The following is a 25,856-nucleotide window of genomic DNA, read 5'->3' on the forward strand; positions in this document are numbered from 1 at the left end:
TATTTCGTTTTACCAGAATCAAAATAAAGTATAGCCTGCCTCATAGCTCATAGCCTCATACTACATCGGGTGCTATTAGAAAGATTCACCCATGTCTGCTTCATGAGTGACTCCCGGCTAGAGTTCTGTAACCATGGAGACGCCTCTGCATGGGCTCTGGCTTTAGGATTACAACAGACAAAACCGAGACAACAACAATGAACAACCTGTAGGCTACCTTCGGATCTCGTGCAATGTTGGTCTTTTGATTCTTACTTCAAGTCAGATAGCTATAGCTGATGATCTACTGGAAGTAATTTGGGCGATTGACTGAACGCAAAATGCCAAATTAAATGTTTGTGTAGGGTTTTCTAGAATGGCGAACAGAACATAACAGCGGAAGCCAGCTGAATTTTGACGTGACTGTAACAAAAAATGTTCAAGAACATTTATCAGGTAAGCTAATTAGCTTCCAGTACGTTTAAGTAGCCTACACACTGACTGAACACCTTTGTAAAGATTCACAGGTTTATGAATTTCTGTAGCCTATTAGCTTATAATGCAATACTGGCCTGGCCATGAAAAGTTGAAAACAAACGATACCTGCAGTAGCCTACGACCCCTACGTGACATGCATTAGTTAATACTCAGTACTCACACAGGGTGGAGCTGTCCTTGAAATCTTCAGTGCACAAGGAAAAGACCCTGTTTCAAAATGGAAACTTTATGGAGGCCCGTCGTCGATATGTAAAGTGAGTCTTTCTGTGTTGCCTAAATATAGTCCCGATAGGCCTGTACATTACTGTGTGTGAACATAATTGTCTTGTGATCCAAGGCTAAGCATAATGATAAATGTGGACACTTATATACACCTTTTAGATTTTGATTCTCTCTCTATTTTTTTTGTTTTGTTTCCCCCCCCCCAGGGGATCAATTTGGAGACGGGGGGGGGGGGGGAACTCACTTAAACCATATGAATACCGTAGTTGTGCATAATAATAGGCTAGCTTCTAATATTTCACTTTGTTTCCTCACCTTCATTATGCAACTGATTCAGTATAGGCTATATATGAATGGAAGATAGAGAGTGTCTAAAAACAGCCTGTGCTATTATCTTTCAATTTGATTGCATTGTATGACTGAAAGCCCTCATCCAGAGAGAGATTATACTACAAAACTCAGATTGGAAGATTACTACTTCTATAAGTATGTCTTCCTAAAGCACCAATTTAAATAAAATTCCCTTTTAAAATGTTTAGCCCAGATAGGTGTGTTTACAAACAGCCTCAAGATGTTTAACAACTGAATGGAGACATAATTATCTTGAGGTCAGTCACATACCGTACTCCCAAAAAAAATGTGCCTATTTTTTTTTCTTCAGGTGTTTGATAAAGAAGTCAAGGGATATGTGTACTGTCTAGAGGGTAGCTGCCAAAATGTGAAAATGCAATTGCCAGATGATAGTAAAATCTCTCGTAAGTTTGGACTGTGCATTTTGTAGATTATATTATTCCATGTATTTTATTTCATGTACTGGCTGTTGCAGTGAATTACATATTGCCGTTTCATTTTTCAGTGGGACTTATTCAAAGATTCTTGGTCCTTCAGGTGAATGTCACTCAATGCAAGGACTTTTCCATAGAGCTTGTGTAAGTAGTCTTTAGAAGTTTTACTTACAGGTAATGGTATATGTGCACATCTCCTCAAAGTAATTGTGATATAGTGTCCAACAGAGATGAAATGCAGTTTGCCTACGATCAAGACTCTTAGGAATAGCAAAGGAGTGTCAGTGTCTCTTGTTCATTGTAATGTATTTTCTTGCTATTTTGTTCAGGACTGATTACTGTCTTTTGCATGATATTAGTCACTGACTTGAGTGGGTTGGGGGGGTTGAATAGCATTACCAAGGCTATCATAGTGACGATACTGAGAGACAGTGGCTTCCTAGCATCACAAGCCACTGCAGCGGGAAGATATTTTTTTCTTAATTATTATTATTGTTATTATTTTCTTTTTGTTATGACAGAGAGAATAACACATCTCATCTGTAAAAGTCAAATTTTCTTGTAGAAGCACTAGTGCACAGGCATTTGCTGACTCAACTGCATCAGTGATAATTATGCTGATCATTCTTCTGTAAAAATGCAGTATAATATATCTTGGCCTTGACAAGTTTGTGCAACATTACCACCACTTTTTCCTACATTCCTGTTGTGTATTAACAGAGTAACGGATGCTGGGCATCTGAAAAGAAGATTGTACCTATCAACAGTACATAAAGAATTTTCTGCAACACCGCTGCATGCAAGAATACCCTTTGTTGGATTGAAACGCAATATTGTGAGTGTTTGACTCAACCGTGACAGTGTTAAAAGTATTGCAAATTCTATTTCTGTTCAACATACCTAAACAGCATTCTAATATTTCCTCCATTATGTCAGTGGTCAAGCCTGTGCATCGACCTCGTTTCATTTATTGGAGGTCTGTTCACGAGCACTGCCTTCCTGACACTGGATGGCATCACGGTTTCTGCCGGCTGCAAACTTCGAAGAATCTTCACCATGAAGGCAGGGCCTGAAGGAACGTCAGATGCCGGTAAACACAATTGGCCATTGGTCACACAGAAACAATTCATATTAAAGTGTGCATGTGTGCGTGCGTGTGTGTGTGCAGACTGCAGAGCATTCTTTACAGGCTGTAATTTACATATAGGACAAAAAGAAAAGAGGGCCTGCAGTAAAATGTTAGTGTTAGTGTTTGTGGTGAGAAGGACATGGACATGAGCACTATGTTGTCACAAGGGCCACTCATGCAACGCAATGTCTGCTTGTTTAAATTAATGTATTCATTAATGCCTTTCGCCACTGTGCCCTTTAAGATCTTGATTTGTCTTTGAGTTGAGAGAAGACAGACGCAGTGTGTCTGTGTGTAGACCACACAGGCTTTCTATAGAAAGCCTGTGTGGTCTACACTTCCAGCTATTAAGTTGTCTGTTGTGATTGAATTTAGAAATCAGTTTGAACGAAATTAGCAGTAGACGTGGTTTTTGTGTGTGCAATGTGAAGATGGGCAGTGGAATAGGGATGGATGTGTGGGTGTTTTAAGCTGAAAACTTTTTTTCCCCTGAGTGTGTGTAGTACTGTGGTGTTTTTGTTTAGCTGTGAAATTTCGTCTGCTGGAGATTGCAGACTTAAAAACTCGATTAGTCCCTGTTACAATAATAGTTTTGTGAGAACGTTTTATTTGTGTCTCTTCTTTTTACCCAGACGCGTTTTTCACTGGAACTGGTATCATGGATTTAATCCCTCGTAGCTGCCAGTTCCTACCTGAAGTCCAACATGTAATCCTGGTATTGAACATGCAGCAGGCACAGCAGGCTGATGTAAAGACTGGTCTTGTAGACTCTTATGGTGAGTATGAACAAATCAATCCGGAGCACAGAATGTGGCAGTTATAATACTATGGCTACAGCCATAAATTAATGATAAATAATAATAATAATCTTACAATCTGTACGCCTGTCTATACGTCTCTAGTTCACACACAAATAATATAATAGTACTGTAGTAGTAACAACAACAACCTCTTCTATAGATGGTATAAAAGATGCTTGACTTCAGGCCGCACAGCATGAAATAAAAAATAACCTATATCACAGAAGCCTTTTGTCTGCTTTTGCTGATTTCAGCTGGTTTTATTTTCTAAGTTAGATATGATTATCGATTATACATTATACGTTTGGTTTGACACAATCCATACCCATGAATCAGGCGGTGTACAAATCTAAGCAGGAAAGCTTCCTGATACAATGCGTGACTGTAGAACAGTTTTTCAATGAAGAGATTGTGCCACGTATGGATTTGTACTTCTGGCATGACATTCACGTAGCTCTTTTTATTTTTTTAATTTGCACCTCACCCGGGCCGCACCCAGAGAAATGCAATTATCTCCTTGTATAAAAAGAGATATGCACCAGTAATTTGGTTTCGCTGTTCCCCACCGCCTCTGTGGCCTTTTTATCAGCACAAATTTATTTGTTCTGACAGCTGTCTAAGTCATGTTGAGTCACCCTGCAGTGCCATAGAAATGAACAGTAATCACGCACAAGGAATGAGCTCTCATAATTAGTGGTTCTGATTAGCATAACATGCCTAATAATAATTAAATGGATTGGTACTGTATTAAAGTGGCCACCCAATCTAATTGTGTAAAAGCCATTCTTGTTGATTACTGACGCTTCAGTACATTTTCAAACGTGTGGAGAAATAAAAAAAACACTTTACCTCCATGTGGAGAACAATTCACCACTGAGATTCACATGACCATCACAAAGCACTGTAGTACTTCAAAATCACTTCTGCTGTGACATCAGGCAAGCTTCAAGACCCTACTGTTTGCTGTTTACGGTTTTATGTTCATTCATTTACCAAAGAGACTGATGCCTGTCTGAAAGTGGCTGAGTGGGAGTTGACCCTGCGTTCAAAATATGTGGTTCATGCATTGCCTATCATGTTTCTTGACCCCTCACACAGGAATTTTACTCTCCAACTCCCCTCCCTGTCGTTTACACAAATACTGTCAATAATAATATTTTCTACAATAATAATATTGTTTTTATAGCAGCTTTCAAAAATGAAATTAATGTTGCTTTTGAGCCAAACAACATAATTAAAATATACTTTACAATAATATTGTCTATCCTGTGTATCCTGAATGAACGTGTCTGCTCTGATGAAGATCAGATAGAATGTGCCAATGCCTGTCAGTGTCCGAGGCCGAGGTCTGGCACAGATGAAAAGAGGGAAAGCAGTAGAGCCAGCATGTAGCCCTACCAGCACACACCCGGCCTGTTCTGTCTGATAGCAGACTTTCTGTATTTAAAGAAAACATAATCCAAATACTGACAGAAAACTAAATTCATCAAAAGAAATATTTTTTATTGTTATTTTAATTCTCTCTTTTTGTATTATGATTTATCTACTTTTTAAGTTCCATCGAGAGTCATGCATGTACAGTACAATTCGAAGTTGCGCTACCGTCCCACAGTTCAAAGGAATATGTGAGCATTGGTGAATATAGCTAGAGAGTAGTTGTAATTGCAGCTTGAATGTATCCCTTATTCCCTTGACATGGGGGTATACAGTGTATTCCAAATGGCCCATCTAAAGCTAAGCATTTAACATCCACAATTGAAATAAAATAAAAACACACACCCACGGAATTACATCCTTATACCTCATTACAGGCACCTTTTGCTGATTATTGAATTACTGATTTCAAAACAATGACTCAAATGTGCTTGCATGAAGTCATAATAAAGCAGTACAGAGACAAACATGTTAATGCTAAGAGAATATATTGCGTTAAGCTGTTCCAATAAAACTTAGTTAAATGTGTGCTAAACTAAAGCTTCCTCACTGAGGAATTGCAGTGTAATCTGCAAATAATTGGTTGCAAAATCTTTTAATGCTTTTAGAGTCCAGTGGGGTTATTTAAACTGCATACAAGTCTGTTTCAAAGCTGAAACAGACTGAAACATGCCTCTCCAGTGGGCTATCCAGTGGCATTCTAAAAGATCCTTCTTCTGATTGGTTTTGGTCACTGTTTCCCAAACACTGGGTTAGGAGTTGGGACCCATTTGTGGGTCGCGGACCAATTTTCATGGGTCACGGCTCGAGTAAAAATACTGTTTTCTTTTCCTACATAAAAACAAATAAACACATGATCTCACTGGATAGTGCAGGATTCATTCAAAACAACGTTTCCTTTTATAAGCATTGGTAGGTGTTTTTCTTTTTTAATATACAGCTGCTTCTTTGTGTTTTGTGCATTTCCCATATGAACCCAGCACCAGATCAGACCAGCACGAGGTCAGCTCGTTCACGCAGATTCAAGATCCAGGATTCCTCCCACATAGCCTTTGGGTCCAGAGTTTCAGGACCTCCTCCTCAAACTGCAGGGAGGAAGAATGGTGGACCATCAGATGGAGTGGATGGAGGGACAAGCCAATCCCAATACACAGTAAATCATACTTGAGTAACACTGTTTATTTTGTTTTATTAATAAGATGCTGCATGCGGCTTGAAATGGACAAAGGTAAACCATGTACCCTAACCACATCCCTTTCCTTGCCTAACAATAGATAAAAACATGCACGCGTGTGCATGAGCACGCACACACACACACACACACATACACACACACACACACACACACACACACACACACACACACACACACACACACACACACACACACACACACACACACACACACACACACATACACATACAAACACACAGTTGGTTTCTGAAGGCATCCTTGTTTTCAGTTAAAATAACAATTGCTGCAGACACTTTCTTTTTTAAAGTTTTACCTAGTTACTTCTCAGACTGAAATGCTCATGTGCCAAATGTCTATTGGGAAGCTGTTCAGGTGTTTGAATTTATTATTAACTGAATTTCATATCAGGGACCATTTTCTACACTAATTTAATGAGAAATTTCATCACTAGATTAATTGTAGTAGTCTACATTTGTACCACTGTGAAATATCGCTGCTTAATACTCATTTGTAGTTATCGTCAAGTGAACATTTTTATATAAGTCTGAGCACTATAAATATTAAGTGGTTAATCAATTTGTTTATTAAAATATATATAAATAACTGATGCAGCTCTCCTTTTGCTGTGCCTTATAGTGCCCCACCTCTAGCACTGGAACTGACCCAACATTCTCTACAGAGAGACCAAGTGGAAACCATAGTGAGAAATCTTCTCTTAGAGAGCCATGTCAAGCTCTCCATAGGAATGGAACTGAATTTGAACATATAGGTAAGAGGTAAGCGCATTTGTGCTTAGAGCCCCTAGCGCCAGGGCTCTGAGCATTGCTGTTTGTCCTTTCAACACTTTCCATTGTAGCTCCCAAACAAGATACCTCGAAAACGGCATTGTCGTGAATGCATAGGGGGGGTTGCCTCGGATAGTGATGCCTTGGCCCTTTGTCTATTTGTCCATTAAGACAGTTTCTTCGGGCCCAGGCGGTGGCGTAACCGTCTGGGCACCCGACTGGTAGTCCAGTCGCAGTGTGCCGCGTGTTCGACTCCCGAGCCCGACACGGCCTTTACTGCATGTCTTCCCCCATTTCTCTCCCGTTTCCTGTCGGCCTGCTGTCTGTCCCTTCAAAAGGCCAATAAAAAGGCGTAAGCCGCAAAAAATATATGAAATATATATTGGGGCTGTTAGACTCATTAAATAGAAGCATGCCCTCCTAGTTCCACCAAACATGGCCTCATCATCCATTAGTCACAAGCTCAGAGGTTTAGTCATAGTGGATATTTATTTATTATTTTACGAATATCTCAGTGGATATTTGTTTATTTACTGTACTTGTAAGTATCAAATTCATCGTACATGTAATATGATATTGAAAATCATGTTTTTATATCATAGTTGATCCAACTGAACCAAATTTATTTATATATATATATATATATATATATATATATATATATATATATATATATATATAAACTTTAATATCATTCTGACCAAGTTAGTACTAATAGCCTATATACATTTCTATTAGACTCTGTAATAGAGTAAATCAGAATTTGAGCATGAAGGAATGGCCAAAAGGATGATTAAAATGTCTTAACACAGTTGAACATATCAAGGTTTGCTCTATGGGCAGCTTGGTTACTGAAATTATGGGAGTTTTTGGGACCACAGATGCAGCTATTCTGGCACAAATTCAAAACCTTGTCATTTGACCCTTGTGGTTTTGAAAGCTTTCTAATGTTGAAAATGCTGTATATAGTACGACCACAGCCCCATCCCCCGAAAGACAGACAGGGATCTAAGAAGAAGATCCACACTGCAGGACGAGAGCGGCTTGCATCGTCAGGTGGGTTGTATGCTTTAAATGTAATTTTCTCAATGTCTGCTTCGTTATGTTGTATAAGCGCACTCAATTTATGGCCATGTTTCATTTGCTGTGGTGCAACAGTGCCACGTAGTCCAGATGCTGTGGCTGGTGGCCATATTGATCGGAGCGAGGCAACATCCACAACGTCACTGTGCAGAGGAGAGAGCAGCCGACGACCTTTGCCCCTGACAGAGATGACAGGAGATCAAACCTCAGGTCAGCCTCGTCTGCCATAAATAGAAATATGCCAGCGAGAGTCGGTGGCAAGAACACAAACACATGCTCAGACTCTGATACCAATGATTAGGAGAGACAAAGCGACAGACAGTCGAGTGCATGCATGCAGAATGATTGATGATTCTTTACTGTTAATTTAATGTATGGAATGTATCACTCACTTGCACACAGTGCATGGGGTAACATTTTGCCTAATTGTACATACACATACAGAGTTCCGTTTTATATTTTACCCTATGTCAAGACATCAGGCGGAATTTAAATTTGAGCGACCCCCACTGCCCTCACAAAATGAACGGGAATGAGTGCTGAAGCTCGTTTATATGCAGTTCCCCATGGCAGTGACGACCCCTTTGCAGTGGCCTTGCCCACTGACTGAACGTGGTAAGTTCATTAATGGTAATGTGGCAGATTAAATAAAAGTCAGATGGACATCTCCTGGGCCCAAGGTTCAAACAGTGGGCAATTACAGATAGTGATTACACTGTTCAGATCTCCAAAGGTGTGCTCATGTGCTTCCACACTGGATATTGAGCTGTACTCTTAAAATCCCAGCTGTGACCTCGCCTCTAGAGGGGATTATTTGTTAATTTACACTGTGGAAATATACAGGGGTACTATTTTTTATTAAAATTACTATTAGCCATTTGGGCTATAGATTTGCAACAGGATTGGTGGTCAAGCTGCCATGATGTAGTTCATACCTGTGGTTTATTTTGTCAAATTCATGCCTCTTGGAAGGACATGAAACTGTGAGCGATGAGTCATTGTCAGAGTTAGCCCAGCTTTGCCAAGGGAACAGGCTCTCTGACTGTATGCTGGAGTTGGTGCATTACTATTGTTTTCAGCACTCTAGCTCCTCTTATGCATATTTCAAATTTTCATTAAGGCATTAACATTGCACTGCCATTAACAAAGCAGCCAAAAATACATCTCTGCAGTAGAAATTAATGCTCTGGCTCTTGTAGCCCTCATGGAATTCATTTCAGTCCTCCATATTGTGATTAGGAAATTATTTGCATATATTGAAAATGAACTGAGAGTAACAAGAGCTTGTGATGAAGAGATGAATAAGTATTTATTACTTACTGTAATTAGATTTCTATCATTATTCTGTATTCAGTCCTTTTGTCACAGGAGAAGCACACGAGGGGTGTTGCTCGTGCATTTTGATTTGGAGTGCGTACTAATTAATTTATTGTTTGTAAACTTCAAACCACAATTCTTTGTTTTATGTTTCAAAGTAATACTTTAAGCCATTAAGAATGATAATATAACAAATTAATTTCTCACTTTCCTTGCTTAGATGAGTTGCTGAACCACACACGGCCCTGGTCTAGTCCAGCATTCTATTCTGGCACACACAGCGCTTGTCGAAGTGACGAGTCGCCCGAGCCTGAACTCACACTGGAGGAGGAAGTTTTCACTTTTTCTTCACAGCCTCACTCAGCCAGACGGGTGCAGGGGCATGGCGAGCAAGAGAGGACCGAGGCCAGTCATTATGAGGTTCAGACGGAAACAAGGAGGTGCAATGGAGCCCAGCCTGAAGACGACTTTGTGGCTAGTGAAAGTGATGAGGTATGTCTGCTGTGAGCAAAACACTGGCTCTTGCACGTGCACACACACACACACACACACACACACACACACACACACACACACACACACACACACACACACACACACACACACACACTCTCTCTCTCTCTCTTTCTCGAGCTTAATACACTGGGATATGACCACAAGATATGCTGCGCAGGCATTGAGAGTAATGAGCTTACTATAACTACACCTCATGTGTGTCTCCCTGGGGGCACAAAACATGTGTACATAATCACATTCATCATCCTTGGCAAAATAACGAAATCCAAAGATATATGATCCCGCAATGCAGTATATTATTTTTTCACAAAATGTCTTAAATCTAATGGATTCAAGTATTCAATTGTACAGTACAGTACAGTAATTGATAATTATGAATCTATTCTACATTTAGATAACCTCACATCACCAGGCGTTCCACCACTGAGGAAGGTCTGGTTTTCATTGGTGGGGGGACTTATTTGTGTTTCGATGGTGGGTTCTGTTTGGCGTCACATTGATTGTTCCCCACATAATGCATATCAATTAGTTTAGTACCGCTAGTCGTACTATGAGTTAGAATAAAATATGGACATACCAAGCTCATATTATATCAAAAGAAACAAGATAATTTTACCAAACTAAAGTAATTTTAAACTAGGGGAATCGTTTTCGAGGTGCACAGTGCCAGAAGTTCTGCTCCTGCTGGCATAAAATTATTTCCGCTCCAGACCTGATCAGAACGTTAAGCTAAAATGTAGCTAAACATTTATGCTTCTTGTCTTGCTGTAAATGCCATAGCATTCTATGAAAAGGCCACTCTCACTTACCAACGTTTTCGTGAGGTGTGTAAATCACTGCATGTAATCACTGTATGACTCTCTCTCTTGCCTTTCTGTCAACAGCCTTGAGGCAGTCTCTTTTTCTATCTCTCGCTCTCTGCCATATTCTCTGTCATGGATAAATAATGTGTAAAATGGTTGTATATAAGATTACTGTTTCTGTTTTTACTACAGCCACCTGCAAAAGACCCCAATTGTTGTCAGCAACATTTGATTACGGTTATTCTATTTCCACTGTGAAATAGCGTTGCTTCATGCTGTAAATACACTTTTCATGGGCCATCTAGGCCAGTATTTCATTGGTTTTTAGGGCCATTTTCAGTGGCTGGACAGCATAGAGGTCATTCAGTGCATATTATCCTGAAGCGAAGACACATTCCATGTGTAGAATATAAAATAAAAAACAGAGTTTATGTTATGACTTATTATCCTTCAGTCATATCCTAGACCTAGATAATAGACGTATTCATTCTATAGCAATTAAAGTACTGTTAGTATTGTGCTATTGTGGCTATTTTTACTCCATCGTGTGTGTACATAACATCGTGTGTGCACACTGCACATGCATGTGTATAAAATCAACAGCAACAAAAACATGTTATTTAGTTGTTGGTCTATCCCACCCCTGAGGGAAATCAGTTCATTTTGAAGCCACATAAGCTGTGCTCCAGTTAAATAGGCTAGTGTGATTGATGTTCCTGACACTATGATTCTGTCTCAGCCCAAACTACTCTGTGACAATAACACGTTTCACTTTCCCCATTTGTTTGTTTACCCCTCTTAATGATTTTTGGCACTATTTTAATGTACAATGGAAGACTACAACAGCCTGCAGCAAAGGAATGACACTATCACTTATCTTTTCTCTCAAATTAAATTTCTTCCTGAATTAACAACTTTCACCCTAGTCTTGCATTTGATGATTGGTATGATCTGCGAGACAATACTTTCACATTGGCATCCCTGTTTTGGGCATATCATTATGGGCACAAAAAAAGAGAGAAAATCTTTTAAATTGGCTATTTTCATAAGCAGTTTGACATTTATTGAAAAGGTCTGAAGGATTATGACACATTTTGAATATTTTAAAAAAGGACCTCAGGTCTTAAATGGTTTATTGTATTTTGTTGTAACTAGACCGGTGCCCGGCTGTTTTTTGCTTTTTTTATTTTATTTTGCTTGCAGCCTTTTCTTCCTTTTAATTTTTTAATTTTTTTTGCTCATTATTAAATTTACTGTTAGTCATTGATATCGTTCCATTCTATTGAAGAATATATTCAGCTATTAATCTGAAGACCTATTGAAGCTCTGTTGAAGAAGTTGTCAGAAAGAGACATACGTACATATAAATAGAGTAAAACATTTTAGATGTGGTCTGAAAAGGAATCCCATATGCCCTTTTCACAAGGATGTCCTCATTACGACTAATATACTGTATACTCGGTGGTATCGGACACGGCTTAATTGATATTTCATCTTCGTTTTAAGAATCAAGAACCAAGAGGAATTTATCTGTTACTCATGCAGGTAAAAGCAGCAAAATGTTTTATTCCATTTAATTGCGACAGTTTGTTCTTTGCTCAACTTGCAGCCTTATCATCTTTCTAGGACTTGCATCAGTCCCTTGTAGTTCTTGTCTTTCATTAAACATAGAGAAATATTTATAGCAAAAACCAACTCATGACATTTCTCTGTATATTTGAGTTGTGTAAGTTAAGATACAGTGTAAGGAGAGAGTAACACTTTATTGTACTTTCAGAAAATGTGTGTTGATTCAAGGTAGTAAAAAAAGACAAATCGGTGAATATGCCAGTCTAACCATCGATCCGACACAGGGGTAAGGGGTTGACACTATGGCAGGTAAATAAAATGTTGGGACATGTGGAGTTTGCTTTGGAGTTGCCAAAACTGTAAGTGCATAAGGGCTTGTATTTCAAGTATTTGTATGGGCCTCGACCCGAAAAGTCAGTAGAGTATCTGCGCGCTGGTTGTGCATGGTGGGCCAATCTGGGCCAAATTCCGTGAATATGTCTGGGCCGAATTTTTGTCTCCAGTCCTCCAGCGAACAGGAACGGAAGTTGACAGCAGTGACAGGCTGATGTCATGTTGTTTACATATATTAGGAACAGTAAAGGCCAGCTTACTTGGAGGTGGGGGGGACAGTATTCCGTTCACCTCCACCATCTGTTCTCTCCCCTCCAGGTAAGATTGCATCCAGCTCACTGATGTGCTATCAAAACCAATTGCTTTTAGCTTGTTAAACAGTATGGAGTGGTTCACGGTGTCAAAAGTCCTTTGGAGGTCCAGCATGACCATGCCGCAGTATTTGCCAGCATCCACCTCATGTTTGATGTGGTTGCTCAATTAGAGGAGGCATGTGTCAGTGGATTGGGATGTTCTGAAGCCAGATTGGAATTCGTACATTCGTTTTTTAGTGGCAAGATACTTTTCAACCTGTTTAGACTATCACTTTCGAGATGGAGCTATAGCTGTCCTTGTTTGATGGAGAGGTTTATTATATGGGTTTATTATTATGTGGGAGATATAGAGATGGCTGAGTCTCTGAGAACTTTGGAGGGAATTTTATTCACAAAGCAATAATAAAGGCATATAACGTCGCAGTAAGAAAAACAATACAAAATAGAGAAACAAACAACTTAACAAATTACCTCAAACTGTTGTAAAAGCAAGAGTAAAAAGGTGTGTCTTCGCGATCACCTTTGGTAACATGCCTTTATAACCTCTCGTTTGGACTACTACTATATCTGGGTTACTGTGACTAGGGCTGTGTTAAAATGGGTTTCAGTTTGGCTATGGTTCTAAGCTGTTAAAAACTGCTCCTGTTTGTTAATATTAAGGGCTGTGTCGAAGAAGACACCCATTGGGGATAATAAAACCCTAAGCAGCACATCTCAACATACAAACATAAAGATCAAACAAAAAAATGCAGCTGAATAGAATCTATAATGACTGCAAAACTCATCAAAGACAAAGTTATTGGTATAGTATGTAAAAAGAAAAGGAAAGGAAGTAAAATTTAACTAATTCATATAATATACAAAGTAGTGAGAGGATGATCAAAAGAACTTGGGTGTTTGTAGGCAAGAGAATTGAATGGCGAGAGAAAGAGAGAAAGGATATGTGTCATGTTACTGAGGAAAAGTCAGACAGGTCAGACATCACATCAGACGCATCCAAAATCAATATTTGAAATTGCTGAGAGATGCTGATTCGTTGACATTCACTGTTGATGTAATTATGCCACTTTCTTGAGCCTCTTTAATGGACAACCAAGGGCAAATGGTGCGTGATCTGGATAGCTTCTATTGCTATTAGACTGGCATTGGGCAATTGGGGCTGGCGTTCTAAGAGGGATGTTGTAAATTCAGTCAAAAGTGGGCCAGGGGATGATTCACATTATAATAAATAAAGTATAAAATATACTTGATTACGATTGGTGCTCATTGCTCAGCGATATGGACAAAATCAACTATCACAATATTACAAAAACTAATATCACAAATATATCAATATGGTATCGTGACAATAACATCTATTTTCTATTTAATTTTTCAAAAAAGAAATTGCCGAAATACACGTTGTGACGCATTGTGAGCTTATACATTTGCCTATTTATCTTTGGCCATATTTGAAAGTATAAAATAAGTTATTAGTTATTAAAACTCTGTGTCTTCTGCTGCAAGCTGTGCCCTAGTTGTTTTTCCTGCTTTTAAACAGTGTTCTTGTACTGCTTTTAATCTGTACGGCGACCTTGAGTGCCCTGAAAGGTGCCTTATAAATAAAATGTATTATTATTATTATTAAAACCAGGAAAATACACTTTCCATATCACATTATTACAAAATCCAAAATCACAGATCATATCTATCTAGTCTCATAATGACGATCGATATATTGCCAAGCCTTCCTCATACATACTTAGTTTATACTAAATACTTGACATACTTGACAATACTAAACATACTTGATCTGACTGAACACAATGTGCAAAAAGAACAAAAAACTAAACATGAATCAATAATTGCTCTACATCAGGTACATTGATTGCTGAGGGAACGAATAATTTTCTTTGACTTGTGACTTTGATTTTGCGCTGCAGGGTTCTACCCCTTGGTTAATTGCATATACTGTAGCTAAATGTTAAAGTTGATGAGATCTGAGTGAGGATCTGATTAGCCTTATTGAGAATGAGGTCAGGCCTCATTCACACACGCAATCAAACAAATGTTTGGTCTGTTGGGCCACCACAATGCTTTTCCAATGGGAGTCACATGGTTTGACCAAACTTTGATCAAACCACGTGACTCCCATTGGAAAAGCATTATGGCCCAAAAAAACTACCAAACATTTTGATTGGTGTTTGGTACGTGTGAACTAGGCCTCAGTGTGATGCTATAAACTACTGGCATCCAATCAATCTCAAAGATTCCTACTCGCCATCTTGATCGTGAGTCGTGACATGCACTGATTTGGGAGGTCTGAAGCTTAATTCGTTTTTTAGTGACATTGAGATGTTGGAGAATCAAGAAATGCAAGCATAATCAAAATAGCATAATTGAATGAGGGCTCCGGCTAGAGTCTTGAGAGCACCTTTGCTGACAAAAGAGGAATGTTCTTTGATTGACTTTCTTGATCACTTTCTTTTGATGCCATTCTTTAACCCGTCTGTTTATTACTACGGTATATTGCCAACTCTGACCTTTAAATCATTTGCATTGCTAAGGGTATGTTTGAACCCATTGAAAAATAATGGATTCTGTTTTACCAAGGTGTAATGAATATGACAGTTTGTTTGCAGAGTGCAGAGTTCAGAACTGAGGGGTTTCCTCAACTTGCATTTTGTTCTCGCCCGAGAACAGTGAGTGCTGAGTCATCAGTGAACAAGAACAAATTGCCGTTACAAGCTGCTTTCATGTCATTAATGTACAGTATAAAAGGGACAAAGATTGACAAATGCATAGATCTCCAATCTCCATATCCATATATCATACAGACGGGTACCCCAGGTACTCTGACACGGCTCCCGTCACTATGACTAAGAGGGTCGGATCGGTAGTACGACATAATTTTCCGAACCTCTGAGTCTAGTGTACTGGAATACGTACGTTATATCTTATATGCACCATTTATTTCTATCTATCTATTTCAGGAGGAGATTTACACCAAGTTCTTCCATCAGAGGGCCAGTGTTGGCTCCAGTCCTGTCACTGTCAGATCTCCTGATACAGCTGGGCATCTCCAACCTGGGTGTCATGGCATTGACCAAACTTTGCCTGAAGAACTTCACCCAACCAACGGCAACATCCTTGATCAGTCCAGCAGAAGAGCTGAGCCAACTGTGATGCTCCCAACCCGCTGTCTGTCGCCTAACAGTAGCACACAGATCCTAAGGGACTTCTCTGCCGGACCAGAGTTAACAAGTACCGCCCTGCTGCACCAGAATAAGCGTACATCACTTTGTAGGAGATTCCTACAAGAGGTTTCCCTGGAAGACGGCAGATTACACAAGGTACTGCTTGCAGTTGGTGTTCAGCTAATCGTTGTGCTTGTTCCACAGCCCTGTGGGTGGAGGAACATCATTTTCAACTTTCTATTTTTGTCATTTTCAATTTTGGTGAAGTGAACAGCCATCACTCCAAATTACCTTCACTGTGGGATGCCTAATGAGTTTGACTGAGCAATCCCGTCTGTTGCCAGTTGTCGAGTTTTCTTTCTTTTTTTCTTCTTTTTTATAAATTTTTTACTGAGTCACACTCAAGAAATTCAGAAAAACTATTAAATGGATTAAAGACACATTTCTCTGCCAGACTCCTCTCACATTTTCCATTACACAATATTAAACTATGACCAGACACATTTTTAGACAGGTCAAGGCAAATGATTGGCCACTTGCAGCAAATTTATGCTTACCGTGAATCAAGGAAAATTTGATCAAGCTTTGATAATAAAAAATAAAAATAAAAAATAAACTGTGGAAACTGTGGCTGAAAAAAGGAACCTGTGCTGACAGATGGATGTGGCACTAAGTGCATGTCAGACTGCGGGTGGGCTGGCCTCTAATCTTCTAGGTTAAATCTGTGAAAGGTGCAGAAAGGGTTTAGGAGAAGAGGGGAGGTGTGTGTGGGGGGGCTCAACATTGTTTTCAGCCTCTGATGGCATGACATGTCATGTCTAGCTGCCTCTCCCTGCCCAGCCATATTCAACTGGGCTGTGCTGCTGCTGTAAGTATCCAAAAAGGATTTGCAAGCGGATCTGTCACACTGTGCTAAGGAGGATTTCAGAGCTAGGTCTCTCCTTGAGGGGGCCCCCCTGCTCCTGTTGAGAGGATCCGAGATCAGAGGACAGTCAAGTGGAGAGATCACAGTACCACAGGGGGGTCTGTCACTGTACCACTGCATCCCACGCTCACCTCCTGCCTGCTGTGACATGGCCCAGCGTTCCCCAGTCAAAGGGGCTCCAGTCAGCTCACCGACCTGGCAGGCAGCGTGACTGAAAGGCTGTCAGAGAAAGATGACATGATGTTTGTTTCCTTCCCCGGAGCTCTGTCTCATCGACTGACCATTGATTCTCAACACTGGGCTTCCTGCACCTCTTGTCAGACAAAGCAAGTTGCCATAGGATTCTGGGAAATCAATAGATGTACTATTAAGAGACATTTCCTCAGAGATTCAAGCCCATTACATGGCCTATATTCAACCTTGTCAAGCTCTGAATAAATCCACAGCCCACTGCTCCATCTACTTCTTTAGCTGCACAAAATATAGTTTAAACTAGGGGTCTTCAACGTTTTTCAGCCCAAGGACCCCTTTATAGCTGAGAGAGAGAGATGAAGCAGGGGCCCCCACTAAATATAGTATAACATTGTATTGCACGTTAAACCTTCATCAGTGTATGTTGCATTCATGTTAATGTGTATTTTCAAACAAGAGAATACCAGCACTTACGGAACTGTCTTTTTAAGGCACTTTATTGTTTCATTATTGGTATGGTATGCTGCAAAGCAGACAGCACAACAACATACACGTTTCGGCCTGCGGCCTTCGTCAGCGTTGTATGCTGTAGACCAGTGGACGCCAAAGTGGCGTCCGGGGACCCCCAGGGGTACTTGAGGGAGTTCCAGGGGGTACCTAGCTAAATGATAATTTGGCACCAAATAGACCCTTATGGGTCTGTAACTCAGAGAGCAGACAAATGGAACCAAATGGACCCGTTACACTCTCAGAGTTACCATTGATTTTACAATATAAATTGGAGGTCCCAGAGATAGAAATGCCATTAAATGAGGGTCCGTAGACTAACTCATGTCAAACTAGGGGTCCTTGAAATTAAACAGGTTGAGAATCACTGCTAGAGTTTATGTGGGTCCCTGGCATATATTTTCAAATGGGGGTCCGTGGGGCTAATTGGAATCAATTTGGGGGTCCTTGACATGAAAAAGTTTGGGAACCACTGCTGTAGACAACGGAAGTGTCACATTTATACTGTCCGTCGGTTATTATTACTTACACGTGTATTCCTTCCCCGACCGTGCACCTGCTCACAGAGATTGAGTTGAATTGGAGTCATGTGTGCTTCCTTGATTTAGAAATGTGTATTTTCAGACATTTAACCACGTAAACCGTCAATACTATTACTTAGTAAACTTGACCTTTGGTTCTGTACTTGGTCTTCTCCTTTTACACCAACCTCTTTGCCGAAGATAGCTGATAGATGGGCTATTTGTTTTGGCTAAAGTTCTCCTCAGAATAGAGATATCAAGTGGTTAATGTAAAAACACCCACCCTATAGTAACCAATAGTAGACCCCTGGTCTAAACTCATAAGACTGCTGAATTTTGACAATTCATCGTGCATCCACATTTGCATGTCAAAAAAAAAATTTTTTTGTGTGCTGTTCTTTTTAAAAGGAAGCTGGAGACACTAGTCGGGGTTCTTTCATGTCCGGCAGCTGCCAGCTAAAGCCCCTTAGCAGTGTCCCAGTGCAGGGAGATGAAGACGAGGAGCTGAGGATGCTGGCCAGCCTGCAGCGGGAACAGCAGGAAGATGAAGGCGGAGCCTCTGGCCTCAGTGCCTCTCAGATCCGCCAGTGTAATGTCAGTATGAGTATGAGCAGTGATGACACATCTACCTGGACCCACATCTCCATGGTTAGTACACGTACACACTACGTACACAGTCTGTTGGAATACTAAGCCTTTTTTGTTGCTCTTCCGGGCCTCACACAATTACTGCCTATCTATTATTTGCTTCCATTGTGGTGTATCCTTTCTCTCTGCACACTCTGTCCATTTGCGCGACCCCGGCTCAACCTCACTCCATCTATTTTCTATTTCCATCATACAACGTGCTGCACTCAGTGCTAATGCGCGGTTCTCTGGTGTATTCTCAGAACTAGTATGACACTGAAGAAGATAAAACTACATTAATTGAACTCTAAAAACCATTTTTAGAAGTAAGACTCCAAATTATTTGATGTCGCTTAAAAATGATCCCCAGAGGCTTTTTTTCGTTTCTTTTTTGTAGAATAAAAAGATAACGCAGTTTGCTTCTGGCTATGAAAGGACATTTAAGATCTACGGCCCATTAGCATAAGTGCATTGCGGTTATGGAGATCGAACAATGGCCATCGTGGCTTTCATAGCTCTCAGTATGGTCTCAAGTGTGTGCCATTACTGCTCCTTCTGCTACATGACGATTATCATAACTGTTCATAGGGGTAATCTGCTAACACAAAAGCATAAAACTTTACCCTCACAGGTCCATTTTTATGTTAAAATATCATCCCAGATATTGCTGTGTATAAGTTTTCCATAAAGATAAATTCCAAATGGGACGTAAATAGCCTGTGTAGAACCAACCTACTCTGCACTTCACAATTATAAACACGTGACAACAGCACCACCATCAGCTTATTCAGAAATAAGAGAGATCTCCATGTCATGAAGCAATGTTTCTGGAGCTGACAAACACTGATAAAACCCATGAGGAATTCCTAGGGATATGGGCACATTATAACTGTACATTGTGCTGAGCTTTTGAAACTTAATATACCTTTTGTTGCTAAATCTTTGCTGCTATTGTTTCTTAATCTATATTTTATTCCTGGCTTCTGTAATCACCCAATGTTTTCTCGCCAATTATTTCCAACATAGCCAGCCAATCAGGGTCAGCACTATCAAAAGGAAATGAATCCCTTGCTACACTCAAACCCAAGGTAAGCATTTGCCTCATCCACACACCTACAGTTAACTACTGTAACCCCAGGCTTTTGGAAACTCATTCAAACTGTAAATGTAAATGCATCACAATTAAACTAAACGTTGTACATGAATGGAAGACAAACAGCCTACAACATACTATACATAGTGATACCAACCAGACAATATTGTGCCGTGAATATACTCCCTCAAAAAGAGGGACCACAGTTTAAATAAGATGATGAATGGTGTTTTTGGCCAGGACTAGTAGCAATAATATTATTTTAGAAAATTGCAGTCCTTGTGGTTTCTCATATTTTCTGATAGAAACCAATATCATGCATGCTTTAACCCTTACTGGAGTTTTTATTTCATCTTCTATCTGTGAAAGCTGCCCTCAAACTCATTGTAAGATCGTTATCAGAGATGGGAGGTTTAGCTTGAGCTATGAAAACAATTATGCATACCGGTATATGCCCGCTAGTTTTTTGGCTTATTTTGTATTTTTCAAGGTTTATTGTGCGAAAGAAAAAGTTCTGCTGTTTATTTTACTGAACCTCGAAGCAGGGATAACTGAAGGAGAAGTGTTGGGGGCTCTTGGCTTATGAACACAACAAACTGTGTTATGCCCCTTATGAAGCTCCACTACAATCTAGCTTTAAATGTGTCTACTTAAATTTAATTGTGTTATTGTTTCATAAAAAGCCTGTGTTAGCTATACATTAAAAAGTACAGCTAGTCTGAATCAGTCATAGTTTGTAGTGGTAATCTGTGATGCAAGCTTAGTTATTATTAATGCCCAATACATCCACAGGTTATTGATAATCATTGTGTGGTAGACCCAGCATCCTGGTCAGGGTCAGGGTCATCAGGGACATCTCTGCATCTCATAGACAGCCATGTAGCGTATTTCAATGTAAGACAAAAACATTGCATCACATTTCCACGATCATTTCTTTCCTTTCATATTTCAGCTCTGTACAGAATTCTTTAAGATTTTAAGTATTCAACAATGGACTTTGGCTCCGCTATCTATATAAATTCATATTCACAGATGGTGTTCCATCACCTAATCCTGTATCAGATCACAGCTGTACAAATGAAATTACGCTCAAAAAGCAACATATTTAAAGAGCCGAGCTGCACTCCATTTTAGAGCTGTGCTTGCTTTCTATATTTTCTTCAGACCATGCGTTCCGAGACACACACTTAAAGTGGCCTCTCTTGTGGTGCTCTTGAACGTCCTCGCGGCACTGCGAAGCTGCACAGTTGTTTGGAGTGCGAGAGCCTTCTTGATCACCAAAATGGTCCTCTAGTTGTGCTTCAGGGTGCCGTGCTATTCCAGCACACTAATGTCTCTTCCTATATTTATGTCAGCCTCTGGCTGGCATACATGTTTCAAATCTCCTAAGTGTGCTTCCAAAAAGAGAGTAACTCATTTATTTTCGAAAGAGGCTATTTGGAACACATCATAACAAGAAATGAGATGTTAAGAGTTGCCTAGCCATGGCACCATTTTGACAGATATTTGTAGCGCTCAGCTCTGACATACAGTAATTCACCACTGTATACCCCTCACTGGGAGTCAAATGAGATAAAAATTTATGTTCTTCATCATTAAGATGACCTAAAATGTGTTTAACATTTCAAGTGTCTCAACCTGAGTCACTTAGCAATCTGCTGTCCCTGGAGATACTGTTGTGGAGAATGTTGTCCTTGAAAAGAACCATTAGATTTATATGTTTGCCTGGGTAAGAATAGCCTATTTTCACATGAATATTAACTTGAAAAGTTCCAACAAATGTATTTGTACAGGGTTGTGCATGTTATATAGTTAGGCAGATTCAGTCATTGTTTTCATCCATGTATTATTGCTGGTTCTCATGAATTCAAAGTGGTGTAAGAAGCTTTTAAAATGTGTTATGTTAATGTTAGGATGTCCCCCATTTCACATAGTTTCACATGATTTTTAACAACTGTAGTATCTTTACAGATATGTCCTCTTTCATGTTTCCATCTTGTGTAGCACGTTCAACTGAGAATAGGATTATACCACCACTTATTATTGTATTATTATTATTTTACAGTTCACTGTGTGCCTCAGACCCTCCAATCACTTCTGAACTATAATTCAGTCTTGGATGCTGCTGTGTGTGTGTGTGTGTGTGTGTGTGTGTGTGTGTGTGTGTGTGTGTGTGTGTGCGTGTGCGTGTGCGTGTGCGTGTGCGTGTGCGTGTGCGTGTGCGTGTGCGTGTGCGTGTGCGTGTGCGTGTGCGTGTGCGTGTGCGTGTGCGCGTGCGCGTGCGCGTGCGCGTGCTGTGCACATTAGAGAAAGACAGAGAAACAGAGATCACTTTTATCTTTCTGCCCAAGCTGCAATGGCAGAAATTGCAATGGCTTTGAAACCTAATAACCACCATAATATTTTCTCCCACCCTCATAGTTTAAGGTTAGTATACTGTTAGTGCATCCAGTGGTTTTCAGACAGAGAGAGACAGAATCTTCGCTGGCTCTCTGAATCACTCTGCGAGAAGCATGATGTTTTGCCTTTGGTTTGAATTACAACCCTGGTTGTTTACAAATGTTTACAAATTGCAGAATTCAAAGTAACATTAATCTTGAGATTGAGCGTTAATTGTTTCTACTTTTTAATTTTCATTGTGAAAATTGAGGCCACAGGTACTGAATGTCATAATTTATAATAGGTTATATCCATATGATACAAACTAATGTTAGTGAATGTTACTGTACTGTAGGTCTACTGAAGACCACATTTCATATTAGCATATTTAGTGATGGGGAGAGAGAGAGAGACAGAGAGAGAGAGTAAAAGTTTATTAATTTAAGATTGACAAATCTGACCAATTTCAATAAGTTGTCTTGGTCCTGGGCGCATTACTCCATTACTCTGATCGGTTCAAAACGTATAGCTTCCATTTCACTATAGACCAAGCCTTTAACAAAATAGATTTAAGCATGTTTATTGAAAGAGAGTGGGTTATTGAAGCAGTCTTTCTCTCTGTGTTGGACTATGGAGATCTATGGAAAAGCTGCTCCTTCTGTCCTCAAGCCCTTGGATGCAGTTTATCACTCTGCTTTGCGATTTATATCTGGTGAACCTTACAGAACTCATCACTGCATCCTATATGACAGAGTGGGTTGGCCCTCCTTGGCCGACAGGAGAAATAAACATTGGTATCGGTTTATTTTTAAAGCAAATGATGGAACTTTACCGTTGTATATTAAAGCTCTGCTGGATTGGAACCCTGTAACCTATAGGACACGCTCCAGTCACTGGATCAAACTAAAGGTCCCAAATGTAAACACAGATGTGGGGAAAACAGCCTTTTGTTTTAGTGCCCCAACCACGTGGAATGACCTACAGCTTAAATCAAATATCTGTTCTCTCAATCGTCACGCGATTTAGGACATGTTGCTGTTCTGTACTTGTCGCATGTGTGCCATGGGACGTGTCGCATAAATGGCCAAAGATCCAAAAGTGAGAAATGGTCCTCTAAGGGCGAACTAAACACAATCGTTAAGAGCACTGAACATGAGATGGCAGGTGTGACGACGATGAGGGGGGGTGTGATCAAGGACGGAGGTCATGGACCCAGATACTTTTGGCTTTGGGGTCCAAGGCGTGACCCTGTGCGGAGGAAGGTTAACGGACCCCACCTTGAACCTGGGTTAGAAGTAGAGGAGGGAGGGAGGGTTACTGGAAACAGTCCTCAGACTCCTCACACTCTACGTTGTGAGTTTGGCAAAGCTTGTTTTAAATGCCTGTTTGGCATGGGGAGTTGTGAGTTGTCATCAGCTTGATTGAAGATAGGTGAGTGGTTGGTTGTCATCAGCTTGACTGAAGATGGGTGAGTGGGATTACTATGCAATTACAATTGCATAGTAATCAGGGTATGGCACGTGGGCATCTGGGCGGAGTTGGAAAGTATTTTGGTCTGTAGGAGATCAATGAAGGATATTAGTTTGGCTCGTCATTACCATTAGCATGTTATATACACAGCTAAATGATTGGATTTGTCCAGAGGAAGAATAAGTAAATTGAGGATAATTCAGCACAGAATTAAATTTCACAGAATGTTTCTCGTTGCAGTGCTCCAGCCTCCAACACAACACATTTTATTCAGATAAGATTGTTTCAAATGAAACCTGGTGTACTGGAGGAAGAGAGATGCACGGCGAGCCTGCGGTAGCTCTCAGGCAGGGAGTATAAACTCATTTAGAGGGAGACGAGCTCCTGTGGAGGAGAGATGCAGTATCATTTCACAGTGTTACGGAAGCCAGAACCTATACGCACTCTCACAGCCGTGGGCAAGGTTGTGCCTCCCTAGCCTGGGCCAGAATGTGGACACTTGGAAATCACAGCTTGTGTCAGTCTAATAAATGATCCTCCAGCCAGGCCTGCGAGCCTGAAGCACAGAGAGAGTGTAGGAGACAGACTGGCTCAAGGGCAGAGATGGAGCGGGAGGGCTTTGCTTTTTATGCTTTTTTATTTTATTGTTCTTATGGAGAGTTGGCGTTGATGCAGAGTTTCTTGTGTAAATGACATGTAGAGATGATTTCATAGGATGGTCAGTTTAATTGTGATGTCTTGCAAATTACAGTTTTCTTCTGTGATGTCGTCCCCAGGGAATGGATGGATGTGCTTAGCCCTCCTATTATCCCTCCAAGGCAGCAGAGGAGGTCAGACAACACATGGCACCATCACAAAGACCTTATCAGAGGTACCCTCACATTTAGCTCATATCACATTGTTCTAACCAAAACATTTACCAGTGTCAAAGGTTGCCGAAAGCTGAAATGGTACGTTTCCTATGAAGATTGAACAGAGCTTGGGGTGTACGCCTGTAAAACTGTATCCAATTAAGGATAAAACCTCCCATGAGATTGTAGCTTTCTGTCCACCACACAACTCCATAGGTGAACAAAGACAGGCTCATTACAGCTAGCTACACTGCTGTGGCACACTTACAAGGTTAATTGATGGAACCTTTTCAGTTTACAACATCATTTTAAAACCTCTTAGAAATTGTATCTTATAATTAGTTTGCATTATCATCTTTGGCGTTCTGATTAGATAAAATATTCCTCTTGGTGCATTCCATAACCTTTTTAGCAGTTAACTGCCTGACTGTCAATTTAACAGGTTCTGTAAATGAATGTGCTTTACGGTAGGGAGATTACCACAGGGGAAGTTTTTTACAGCTTTATTATAAGGCTGCCGGGTCTGGGTGTGTTAAGCTTCTACGCCTTGATTGATTAGAGGAAAAATGGGAAATGGTAGAATCTTTCAAATCCACCTGGGTCTTAAGGTCACCACACCTTCAGTGATTCATAGGAGACATTTAATTCCGCAAATAATAATCAGTAGATTCATTGCCATGCTTAGAAGAACCCTAGCATCCCTATTCTGGGGGCAAATATTCTCCTAAAATAGCTGATCTACAAGCTCACAGTCACAACGTGTCTTGTCGTGAGCTTGATTGGCTATTTGTATTTTCAATGCAGAGATTTGGTTTAGAGGTAAATAGCGGACCTAGTATAGAGCCCTGGGAGACCATGGTCAACTAAGTATTTAGGGTTTAAGTGGTTAAAAAAAGGACTGATATGTTTAGATATTTAAAATGTCACACCTGTTTAACGTATCAAGACTTGGGGCAGATTCTACGAAATGTCTTCTAAGTCCCAACAGTTTTCTAAAAGAAATATCAGTGCTTTTCAAACCTTTTTGTGTCAAGGACCCCCAAAATGATATGTATTTGGTCGCAGACCAGTGGTATGTCTGACTGTTGGTATGTCTAACTAAACACATGCACCAGCTAGGTTACGGGTTATCTACAAGCTCAAAATGCTTTCCTAGTCTTAACAGCTTAAAGTAGTGCAATTTATTTTGGCTTGAGTTATGTTGTATAAGTTATAATATTTTCCTATTATGTTACAGAAGGGGATGTGTGGAATGAAGGAGATAACGAAGAGGAGTATTTGAATCTGCTCTATGATCCTTGCCTGAACTGCTACTTTGATCCACAGACTGGGAAGTACTATGAACTAGCCTGA

General features: G+C 40.2%; 1 protein-coding gene across 1 annotated transcript; it reads left to right on the forward strand.

Annotated features, from left to right (window-relative positions):
* Window positions 1–414: 414 nt before the first annotated feature.
* cfap20dc (CFAP20 domain containing) lies at window positions 415–25,856 on the forward strand (the record flags this gene model as incomplete). The annotated part of the gene is made up of 17 exons (XM_083771046.1): window positions 415–435; window positions 642–731; window positions 1,361–1,454; window positions 1,556–1,628; window positions 2,205–2,319; window positions 2,421–2,574; window positions 3,246–3,389; window positions 5,828–6,000; window positions 6,679–6,742; window positions 7,797–7,883; window positions 7,986–8,120; window positions 9,448–9,719; window positions 15,735–16,094; window positions 18,492–18,731; window positions 19,737–19,798; window positions 24,429–24,523; window positions 25,741–25,856. 17 exons carry the CDS (start codon window positions 415–417, stop codon window positions 25,854–25,856), a joined length of 2,295 nt encoding a protein of 764 aa, XP_083627172.1.

The sequence above is a fragment of the Protomyctophum parallelum genome (assembly GCF_964188405.1).
Source record: "Protomyctophum parallelum genome assembly, chromosome: 8".
NCBI classification, from domain to species: domain Eukaryota; kingdom Metazoa; phylum Chordata; class Actinopteri; order Myctophiformes; family Myctophidae; genus Protomyctophum; species Protomyctophum parallelum.